At 41.5% G+C, this 12,368-nt stretch overlaps 1 protein-coding gene across 1 annotated transcript in view; it reads right to left on the reverse strand.

Moving 5' to 3' along the window:
* Positions 1-11,956, reverse strand: part of LOC122800085 (zinc-binding protein A33-like) — a 270,210-nt gene extending 258,254 nt beyond the window's left edge. Inside the window, exons 1-2 of the mRNA XM_044069600.1 lie at positions 11,845-11,956; positions 11,122-11,491 (exon numbers count right to left, since the gene is read on the reverse strand). Of these exons, the coding sequence (XP_043925535.1) occupies positions 11,122-11,394 (273 nt within the window). The 5' untranslated portion in view covers positions 11,395-11,491; positions 11,845-11,956. The remainder of the gene's footprint in view (positions 1-11,121; positions 11,492-11,844) is intronic.
* Positions 11,957-12,368: the final 412 nt, after the last annotated feature.

The following is a 12,368-nucleotide window of genomic DNA, read 5'->3' on the forward strand; positions in this document are numbered from 1 at the left end:
ATATGTAAAACACATTTAGAAAATGACAAGTGTAAAGGGCATATGATGTTTATTTTAACCAGGTATGTTCAAAGATACTGAATTAATGGTAAAGAAATGTTAAATCTGTAATATGCATCACAAAAGCAACTAGAGAGATATGTAAGGATTCCTCATAAGAGTTCAGATCATAGAGCTGTTTTGAAATCTGCACCAGGTTAAAGACAGAATCAGTATCCTGATTCTGTTGATTACTGTTCCAGGCATCCTGAGGTCATTAAACTCAAAGATTATTCATCTCATGTGGTCACGACGCTGTTGAAGTCAACATGATGTCTGTGACAAACTTACCAAGTTTAACATTCTTTAATGGAAGCTGTAGCATTTCACATCTTTTCCAAGACATGGTCAATTAAAATGGGCAAGTCAGTAGAATTATTCAAACTTTAAATAGTATTGCAACAAAAAAGTGTTGTAAGCTGAAAACAGGACTATTCTCTTGCACTTTTGTATAGGTGACTGTAGGACTTGCAAATTCTCACTTGTTGATTGGGAGGAAAACGAGAAAGATGTCTGCACCTCTTGTCCTTCTGCAGCTAGAGAAAATACCAAAAGTCCAAACAGAAGTTCTGCTATTACGGGTCACCATGTCATTACGAGGTCAGAGAGCTTGTACTCAGAATCCAAATGGTTAACAGATGGAGCAACAGGAAGCCTTTAGTGGAATGTCTAAGTCCTATGTTGTTCGACCCAGAGGTGGTTTACTTGTATGATGGAATTGAAATCACCTGTACAAAACTGTACCATTGCTGTCATTGTGTAATGAACTGACTGATAAATCACCAGATGAGAGATAAAAATGTTAGAGCCAGTAAATGTCATAGGATCCCTAAACAGAGATTGTTGATTCACACATGATTCTCAACAGAGATTGTGTTTCAGTTTGTACTTATGATGAGACTCTCCCAAACTAAGGCCATTGGCTGGATGCGTCTTCAAAGCCAGACTTAACTACAACCTTATCTCCCAGTGACTGTAAACTATTTATCTTTGCCAGAGTTAAAAAAAAAAAAAAAAATGGTATGATTATGTTACAAATTATTTTTGTTTTCCACCCTCCCCAACTGGACCTTGTCCAATAATGCTACTATAGACTCCCAGCCATCCCATTTATTTCAGGGGCACAGTAGCCTGGCTTTTCCATGCAAAGTTAGATCCACAGCTAATTTCTTCTCCTCAAAAAGGGTGAGCTGGCAATGGCTGCTCATTCCCATCCTCCCTGTCATGCTTCCACAGGCACCCATGCCACTACTTGAATTTGGGTCACCTATGGCAGACTAAGGGCTGTACTCCTCTATGCCACACAGCTGGTTATCAATTTGCAATGTTTTCTGACTAAGAAATGGCACATATCTCATCTGATGTCCTTAGTTTATAGTACAGTGTGTGTGTGTGTGTTTTTGTTAGTGGAAACATTAAGCCCAAGGGAACGGATACAGCATATACTGCAATGCATCATCTAAGTGCATGCAACATGTCTGTACCTTCCTTTGGCAATTATTGCCAGCTTAGTAAACTGTATATTGGTTATTCACCAGCGTGTGTGTGTGTGTGTGTGTGTGCGCGCGCGTCTGGTTACTTAAGCTGTTGGCGACAAAGAATAGAATATAAATCCTCCAAAACTCCAACAAGATGTGTCAGTTAGAAAATACAGATAATTGTAAGATCAGGAGGTAAATTAATGAAATTCACAATGGATAGAGCAAAATCCCAAAAAGGGAAGGCATCACTGATCAGCATTACCAAAAAACTATGGGCACTCATAAAATTGTCTAGGGCCAGCTTCGAGAGAAAAAATGCACAGGACACCAAGGATAATCACAAGGCTTTCTTTAGTTATGTTAGGAACCTGGGTGGTAATTCCCAGATATGCTCAGAATTAGTCCAAAATGACAAAAAATACACTGAACCCACAGACATTGCCAACATCCTAGCTGACAGGTTCAGCGCAAACTCCCCACCAAAAGGGCAAATATCTATCCCAGCAGAGTGCTGCCCCCCTGACATCTCAGATGCTCAGGTAAGAGCCGCCCACTCCAAAGCAAAAACACAGCATCAATGGGACCAGACGGTGTCCCGGCTGCGTCTACATGAACTCCAAGAAGAGCTAAACCCAAACATAAAACTACTGTTCAATCTCAGCCTTACTACAGGATATGTGCCCAAAGAGTGGCGTACAGCATCAGTGGTCCCTCTCCATAAAGGTGGTGCCTCAACTGATCCTGGAAACTATCGCCCCATAAGCCTGACTAGCTTGGTCTGCAAAGCTATGGAAAGGATCATCATGGACCTCATAAATAAAGATATTGGGGACCTACAGACACTGGATCCTACCCAGTTCGGCTTTGTTAAGGGCAGATCCTGCCTCTTAAACCTGGTTGATTTCTTTGAAACAGTCACCAAGGCCATTGACGAGGGGAAGGTGGTCCACACAGCCTACCTGGACCTCACAAAAGCCTTCGATACAATACCCCACTCGGGCATTATAGATAAGCTCACCAGCTTAAATATAAACCCCTATGTCACTAGATGGATTGCAAACTGGCTCAAGGACAGAACCCACATGGTTAGAATTGCTGGAGCCATGTCAGACTCCAAACTAGTTACAAGTGGTGTCCCACAAGGCTCAGTCCTGGGACCTCTCTTGTTCGGTATAAATTTCTCGGAGGTACAGGCCAACACGAAAGGACTGTGGCTGACCAAGTTCGCAGATGACTGCAAACTGGGCGCCATAATCGACTCTCCAGCCGACACAAGCATCCTCCAAAAGGGCCTCATAGAAACAGACAACTGGTGCCAGAGCCATGGCCTCAAGCTAAATGCCAAAAAGTGTATAGTCATCCCCTTTGGCAAAAACAAAGTGCCCACAAATTACCACATAGGTGGTAGTCCATTAAGTACAGAAGAAGTAATTAGGGACTTGGGGACCCAAGTTGATAGCAATCTCTCATTTGACAACCACGTGGCCAAAGTGGTTAGAAAAACATTTTATATAGCCCACCTAATCATGAATGGATTCACATCTAGATCAGGGGAGGTCATCGTGCCTCTTTACTCTTCCCTCATCAGGCCCATAATTGAGTAAAATGCCCCTTTTGGGATGTACCTTACCAGACACCTGCAGCAACTGGAAAGACCCCAAAAGTACCTCACCAAGAGGATCAAAGGGCTCAAACAGATACCATATGCTGCCTGGTTAAAGAAACTCCAGCTCTACTCAGTGGCATACCGCCTGTTCAGAGGCGATCTGTGCCTGACGTATAAAGCCATGTCCACCCGGAATTAATGGACATGCTGCACCTCAGAAAATCCAAATCCCATCGAGCTACGCGCTCGAGAGACTTGAACCTCAGCATTGAAATAAATAGGACATGCTGGAGGGACAGATTCATAACCCAGAGGCTCCCTTCACTCTGGAATAAAATCCCAGGCCAGGTTAGGCAGAGTCCCTTCATTGACTCTTTTCAAGAGGAATCTTGAGTGGATGGGAGATCATAGGTTTTCCCCGGGTATCACTTCTGTGTCACTGTTAGACAGAGGCACAGTATACTAACCTCGAAAAAGGGCATAGCAAAATAAATTTAAAATGGGTGGCGAAAGCCAAACACATTCTGGCTAGGCTTATAAATGCCCTAGGGCAGATAGCCTAGTATGAACCTAGAACCTATGAACCTATAAACAACCAAATTAAGGAACTAATTTGTGCTGTTGAGAACATAAATCCCCATTCACTGAGTGTCCTGAGGAAACAAGAAACAGATGACTTTAGTATCACATGATATACAAGTAGCAGTTTCCGTGATTCAAACTCAGGCATACAGGAATGCAGTTCTTTGTGAAAACACCACGTACAGCTATCTCTACAACTGAGGCTTATAGGTATCCTGTAAAATGATGATGATACACTAACAAGAGAGAGAGAGAGAGGACTTAGGAACAAAAAAAAAAAAAAAAAGAAGCAATATGCTTATCACTTAACATTACTGTGCAATAAAGGATGGAAAACAGCTCTTCTGTTTTTAAATTGAGACATGGGTCAGTTACCACAGTAAACTAGGAATCAAGTGTCTGCTAATCACTATTCTGCATTCACAACTAGAAAGCAGATGTAGAACAACCAGGAGCATACTGCAACAGCCATGAAATGTCAGGGCATAGCTACAGCTGGCCCATCTAATGCCTGGATAAACCTCAACTGTATCATACCTCTCAACTGCCAGGATTTTGGCTTTCAGATTTAGCCTCTCCTCCTAGATTTAATCATATTTCTCATAAAGTGAGACCTGGTTGTTAGACTACACTAAAACTAAGCTAACAAAAGGATTTGATATCAGGCAGCTAGCACAGAGAGTTAAGGTTATGAGCTGTAGTTCCAGTGGTACAAGGTTTGATTCTCACAGCCTTCATTTGCCTACTGTGTGACCATCAGCAGACCATTTAACCAGACATTGTTCACAGGTTGCCTTTGAAAAGGGAGTGTGTGTGTTCAGTGGGCCTATCTGGTTAACAAATAGGTATTATTAATACATATAGGATCTAGTATAGGAAGAATATTTATTATGAAAAATAAGAAAGCACTCTTACTGCACTCTTACTGACTACTGCTAGTCACTCATGAATTTTCATACCCACGGTAGTGGTGCTGCGGTAGCGTTGTCACCTCACAGTAAGACGTCCCATTCGATTCTCAGCTAGAGCATCTTCTGTGTGGAGGCATGCGTGAATGGGCGTGCCTTCATTGAAGGTTGTGTGTCAGGGCTGGTTAACTCGACATGTGAAAATCCACTACCAAACATTAGCGGAACGGAGTTCCGCTGTGGTGACCCCTAACCGGGATAAGCCGAAAGACACAACAACAACCTTCATGAATTTTCATGCTAAGAGGATGAGATTTTCAACTATCACATCTGACTCCTAAGGGAAACATATTTATTTGTTAGTTGATGTAAGACAACTGTAAACTGTTCCTCAATGGAATACACCTACAATACACATTTTTTTTTAATTCCCTACATCAGAAGTCTTTAAACATCTGTCAGTCATGTGCTCCATGACATGCACTTATAAGAACTCTAATGACAAAAAATAATTTATCAAGATGCTATAACTAGCCTAGTAAGAACTCTACATTGCTGTACAACATAGAATTTGCCATCACATCAGAATTGCTTAACAGCCTTCTCATAGATATAAGTATCTGATAAGCTGAATATGGACAAAGAAAATCTTACTGGAGTTCTCTCTCTGCCAATCTCACAAAGGTCTTCAGTGTGATAGATGGACTGTGAAAGCTGTGAAGAAGGGAGCAAAATGGGTTTTACCCTCTCCAGTCAGGTCTCTTTACTGAAAGAGGTACCTCAAAGTGTCCATACTTAACCCTCTTCTTCTTCTTTCGGCTGCTCCCGTTAGGGGTCGCCACAGCAGATCAACTGTTTCCATTTCCTACTGTCCTCTGCATCTTGCTCTGTCACACCAACCACCTGCATATCCTCTCTCACCACATCCATAAACCTTATCTTAGGCCTTCCTCTTTTCCTGTTACCCGGCAGCTTCATCCTTAACATCTTTTTCCCAATATAGTCTGCTTCCCTCCTCAGCACATGTCCAAACCAATGTAATCTTGCCTCTCTGGCTTTGTCTCCAAACCTTCCAACCTGGGCTGACCCTCTAATATACTTATTTCCAATCCTGTCCATCCTCTTCACACCCAGTGCAAATCTTAACATCTTCAACTCTGCCATGTCAAGCTCTGACTCCTGCCTTTTTGTCAATGCCACTGTCTCCAACCCGTATAACATAGCTGGTCTCACTACCCTCTTGTAGACATTCCCTTTCACTCTTACTGGTACTCGTCTGTCACAAATTACTCCTGACAGTCTTCTCCACCCACTCCATCCTGCCCGTACTCTCTTCTTCACCTCTCTTCCACACTCACCATTACTCTGAACTGTTGATCCCAAGTACTACTCATTCACCTTCGCCACCTCTACTCCCTGCATCCTCACCATTCCTCTCATTCACACACATATATTCTGTCTTAATCCTGCTGACCTTCATTCCTCGTCTCTCTAGAGCATATCTCCACCTCTCCAGGGTCTCCTCCACCTGTTCCCTACTCTCACTACAGATCACAATGTCATCTGCAAACATCATAGTTCACAGGGACTCCTGTCTGATCTTGTCTGTCAACCTGTCCATCACCACTGCAAATAAGAAAGGGCTCAGAGTTGATCCTTGATGTAATCCCACCTCCACCTTAAATGCATCCATCACTGCCACCGCAGACCTCACCGCTGTCACACTACCCTTGTACATATCTTGTACCACTCTTACATACTTCTCTGACACTCCTGACTTCCTCATACAATACCACAACTCCTCTCTAGGCACCCTGTCATATGCTTTCTCTAAATCCACAAAGACACAATGCAACTCCTTCTGACCTTCTCTGTACTATCACTCTCAGAGCAAACATCGCATCTGTAGTGCTCTTTCCTGGCATGAAACCATACTGCTGATCACTAATCATCACCTCCCTTCTTAACCTAGCTTCCACTACTCTTTCCCATAACTTCATGCTGTGACTGATCAGTTTAATCCCTCTGTAGTTACTACAGCTCTGCACATCACCCTTATTCTTAAAAATTGGTACCAAAACACTTTTTCCCCATTCCTCAGGCATCTTCTCACTTTCCAACATTTCATTAAACAATCTAGTTAAAAACTCCACTGCCATTTCTCCTAAACACCTCCATGCTTCCACAGGTATGTCATCTGGACCAACAATCTTTCCATTCTTCATCCTCTTCATAGCTATCCTTACTTCCTCCTTACTAATCCACTGCACTTCATGATTCACAATCCACACATCATCCAACCTTCTCTCCCTCTCATTCTCTTCATTCATCAATCCCTCAAAGTACTCTTTCCATCTGCTCAACACACTCTCCTCACTTATGAGTACGTTTCCTTCATTATCCTTTATTACCTGCTGCACATCTTTACTAGCTCGGTCCCTCTGTCTAGCCAATCGGTACAGGTCCTTTTCTCCCTCCTTAGTGTCCAACCTTTTATACAACTCTTCATATGCCTTCTCCTTAGCCTTCGCCACCTCTCTCTTTGCCATGCACCTCATCTTCTTATACTCGTCTACTTTCTTCATCTCTTTGACAATCCCACTTCTTCTATGCCAACCTCTTTCTCTGTATACTCTCCTGTACTACTTCATTCCACCACCAGGTCTCCTTGTCCTCCTTCCTCTTTCCAGATGTCACACCAAGCACCTTTCTAGCCATCTCTCTTACTAGCTCTTACTAGCTCTGCTGTAGTTACCCAGCTATTCGGTAACTCTTCACTGCCACCCAGTGCCAACTCTTCCCTGAACATCACCTCACAATTACCCTTTTTCAATTTCCACCATTTGATCCTTGGTGCTGCCTTCACACTCATCCTCCTCTTCTTGATCCCCAATGTCATCCTACAAACCACCTATGCTGCCTAACTACACATTCCCCTGCCACCACTTTACAGTCTCCAATCTCCTTCAGATTGGCCCTTCTACATAAGATATAATCCACCTGTGTGCATCTTCCTCCACTCTTGTATGTCACCCTATGCTCCTCCCTCTTGTTAAAATACATATTCATCACAGCCATGTCCATCCTTTTCGCAAAATCCACTACCATCTGACCTTCTGCATTCTTTTGCTTAACACCATACCTACCCATCACTTCCTCGCCCCCTCTGTTCCCTTCACCAACATGCCCATTGAAATCTGTTCCAATCACCAGTCTCTCACCCTTGGGTACAGTCATCGCCACTTCATCCAACTCACTCGAAAATTTTTCTCTCTCAACCATTGCACACCCAACTTGTGAAGCATATGCACTAACAACATTCATCATTACACCATCAATTTCCAGCTTCATAAACATCACTCTATCCGACACTCTTTTCACCTCCCAAAACACTCTTAGCATACTCTTCCTTCAGGATAATGCCTACGCCATTTCTCCGCCCATCCACACCATGATAAAACAATTTGAAACCACCTCCGATACACCTAGCCTTGCTCCCCTTCCATCTGGTCTCTTGCACACACAATATACCAACCGTCCTTCGGTTCATCATATCAGCTAGCTCCCTCCCTATACCAGTCATACTGCCAACATTCAAAGTTCCGACCCTCACTATCAGTCCTAGCCCTTCCATCTGGTCTCTTGCACACACAATATACCAACCGTCCTTCGGTTCATCATATCAGCTAGCTCCCTCCCTATACCAGTCATACTGCCAACATTCAAAGTTCTGACCCTCACTATCAGTCCTAGCCCTTACCTGCCTTCAGGCATGCCTTCCACCTCTTCTCCTTAACCCTCTACTGTTCTCAATTTTCACAAATATACTCTCCTATGACTTCACCCCAGTCTCTTACTATATATGCTATTAACATAATCAACCACCCAGTTATCCAAAGCCAGCTTCAGCATGACACACACACACACACACACACACACACACACACACACAGCAACTTGCTAAAACACTATAAATGTATTCTCAGTCCCAAGAAAACAAAAACTATTATACACCAAAAACTTGCAAAAGCTCCAGCAACCCTGAGCCAGAGCCAAGAAAATTCCCTTCTACCTATCCAAACCAGCTAGAACATATATAGGTAAAGGTGTCCGTTTTGCGTAACTTGAGTAGGGAATTTGCATAATAGCAGCTGCCACCTACAAGAACATGATAACATTTCAAAACTACTGCCCATAAAATGTCATTTTATTAGTAACTCTTCCTCTGAAGCACAGCACTGCATCACTCTACATAAAGTGAAATGACTACCTATAAAGCAGCAAGCTAATGTACCACTAGGCTCACGTCTTTTCATGCTCCTCCATCTTGAAACATACTCCCTTCTAACAGCAACGATCATCACTAAACATCCTCCTACAACCAAAAAGGACTCTATTAGACCTCTACCACATTACAACTCCCCCTCCAGAAACCAAGCTACAATGCACCAACCATGCATTTTTAGTTCTGTCCCCTAAAAAAGTTGGAAATCCTTACTTCCCCATCTAAAAGCCCTTTCTTTATATCTAAAATGTAGGCAACAAGTAAAATGAAACTTCCTACAACATACCCAGACCCTGTATAATTGCATGCAGGCAGATATCTAAACACTCTAGCTCTAGCTGCAGCTCTGTTCTCATTTCTCTGTGCTCATCTTACAATAGGAGATATAACAGGTTCCACTGTCACTAGTAAATGGCACGTACATACTGCTCAAAGTCTTTACTCTCTCCATTAGTAGATGTTGTATTCACTATACATTCTGCAACTGTTTCTTAATGATTTATTAATATCTGCTCATTGCCCAGTTAACTTATCACTTATTATGTTTGCCCAGTTAACTTATCACTTATTATGTTTGTCCACCTTATGTGATATACAAATCTGCACTGCTTGAATTTTCCTGCGATTTGATTCACCCAGGCTGTGTCTAATATTGGTCCACTCTGATCAGTGCACTCTCCCAGAAAACAGTCTTAATAAACAAAATTAAATAAATGTAGGGGTTAGAATGCATCAGGCAACCTACCACTACTGGTGAAAAGTCTAAAACATTTTGTTATATATATATATATATATATATATATATATATATATATTAGGTGTATATGTACACACACACACTTTTTAATATTATCTTGCCTCACCTTCCAAGTAGTCCTTCAAATTCTCCATTCACCTGGTCTTATGGACTCCTCTAATCCTTTCACAGTTTCCCCATCACTCCCTATCGATTCCTCACCTGTCTGATGTCATTATTGTGATATTAACTGAAGGAATTCCAACTACAGATGACAGCATAGTTACCCTATGGGTGATTGAGATCCATTTGTCAAGGTTTTAACTGATTCATTAAAGCTGATCAAAAATAATTGGCCATCAAGGTTTTAACTGATTCATTAAAGCTGATCAAAAATAATCGGCTATCACAGACGGGTGTAGAAGACAAGTACAGATGGATTGTTGTTTGTGCAGGGCTATTATAGCTTTACCTGGGATATTTTCCTTTCTTCATAGCTATGCAACTATGGTGTTAGCATTTATAACTTCAGAGGAGCTAGGGATTTGTCCTCCACTCATGCTATGCAACTATGGTGTCTGCATTTATAACTTCAGGGACACTGGGGACTTGCCCTCCACTCATGCTATGCAACTATGGCTTTAGTATTTATAAGTTCAGGGGTGCTGGGGACTTGCCCTCCACTCACAAAAATGCTTATCTGATAGTTTGCAGATGGGATATAGTGGAACTTGTGTTGAGCTCAAGTATTATTTTTTTAACTACTCAGGTACCAGCAAGCAGTGTAAATCCCATCGCCTTTCCTTGCAAGTTATTAAAGTTCAGGCAAGTGACTTCCCTTTCTTGTATTTCCCTTAAAAAGGCTTCATTGTGATAATAAGCCTGCATGGCCACCGTAGCCAGTATTTCCTGTTCTTACACAAGTAGCATGCAGAGGTGCTGGTTCCCTGCATGCCTATGAAACTAAGATCCTCCAGGTCATGAACCTACTACAAACAAATAAGAAATAAATATATAATCAGTCTGCAATCATCTTTTTCCAAGAAACTGCAGGGTGAGTCTGCCAAGTGAGAAAACCTCAGACAGTTATCTCTGATATTTCACATATGGCCTGAGTGGATATACTTCTTGTCATGTCCTTTTGTTTTGCTTTATAATAAAATATGATCCATCCTTTCTCCCTGGGCATCATGAACAGCAAAAGTGGAATAGTTATGCTCATGCTTTGTGACGAAGAAGACAGAGCTCATTAGACACTGCTGGCTAACCAAACTATACCACCACCTTTATGACTATACACATTTAAGCATTTATTGCACTTGACCTAGATTTCCAAAATAGCTTTGCAGTGTGTTTTAGTTGCTTTGTTAAACACAAACAACACTGAATACTGACAAAGTTACTCAAAACAGATACACACTGCTATTATAAGACGAACTGTGGTAACAAAAAAAAAAAAAAAAAAAAAAAACATGCATGCTTACTTGAACTTTTTGTTTGTACTCCAGTGTGCTTGTCCTCTTCACTGCCTCCAGCACCCCAGCCACTAGAAAGTTAGCCCGGAATACCTTGCTAGGAAACTCCCGTCTGCATTGGGGGCAGGAAGGTCGGCTGTTGCAGCTTTTCCAAAACTGCATGATGCAGGATTTACAAAAATGATGCATGCAGTCCAGCATTACAGGTTCTGTAAAGAGCTCATAACAAATGGAGCACGTCAGCTCCTCCTTAAGTCTGTGTTCTGGGCCTCGTTGAGCCATGGCTTGAGTTGCTCACAAGCTACTTACTCCAGAGCAGAATTCTCAGCTCTAAACCTTCCAAGTTGTTCTAGCACATGCAGCAATGATATCAACATTCCTTTAAAAAGAGAATAAATAAATAAAAACACTGAAACCAAAGTCTGCAGATCTACTTTGCTGCAGAATTTAATGTTAACACTGCCTAAAATAATGCTTTTCAGAAAGTGGTATCTGGACTGTGTAATTACTCTTTCCTACTTGCTTCTAGCCACAAGTCTTTTCAGTTAACTTTTCTACCTTTAGATACCCTCCAACCACTACAGCAATAAGTTTCCTGCTGCCTCTCACCCTCTAAAAAAATCTGTGCATAGTTCTCTCCTTTCTTATTAATACATAAAGTTCAATGTACTATGATCCTTTTCTGAAATCCACAAGCTGTTAGAAGTTAGTTTCCTAATTTTGTTCTCATACCAAGCTGAAAAGTTGTTAGCAGTTTGTCTCCATCTAAAAGATTTTCTTTCAAAGAGCTTCACTTTCGTTTTCCTTGCTATGCGTCATCTGTTTTCTCCTTTTAAGACTGACATAATTTTAAGCCAATCACAAAACAGTTTTTATAACTGTTTTGATCTGTTGGATAGCAAAGCTGGTCAAGATCACAGCTGCTACCAGCCCTCTCACATATGACTAATCTGTTTTTTTAAGGAAATAACTACCTTGGTTATTTTCTTTGCAATCTAGTCACACAGCATAGTTAAACTCTGTTTTAGAAGGATTTTAATTTAAAAATAAGATACCTTTCTAGAATACATTGAGTTTAGTTTATGATTTCTTGAATGAAGTAAAGAGAGTAGGTACAGTATAGAAATGTATCTAGCTTCCCCTGGCAACATGTCACAGAAAATAAGGTATGTGATTCTACTTTGTCACTTTAATAGCCACAAACCATTGATTAAATAAATTGAGTTAAAAAAAATCCCCACCTAAAGCAACAGTTT

The sequence above is a fragment of the Protopterus annectens genome, chromosome 4.part0 (assembly GCF_019279795.1).
Source record: "Protopterus annectens isolate FY-2018-M chromosome 4.part0, PAN1.0, whole genome shotgun sequence".
Taxonomy (NCBI): domain Eukaryota; kingdom Metazoa; phylum Chordata; order Ceratodontiformes; family Protopteridae; genus Protopterus; species Protopterus annectens.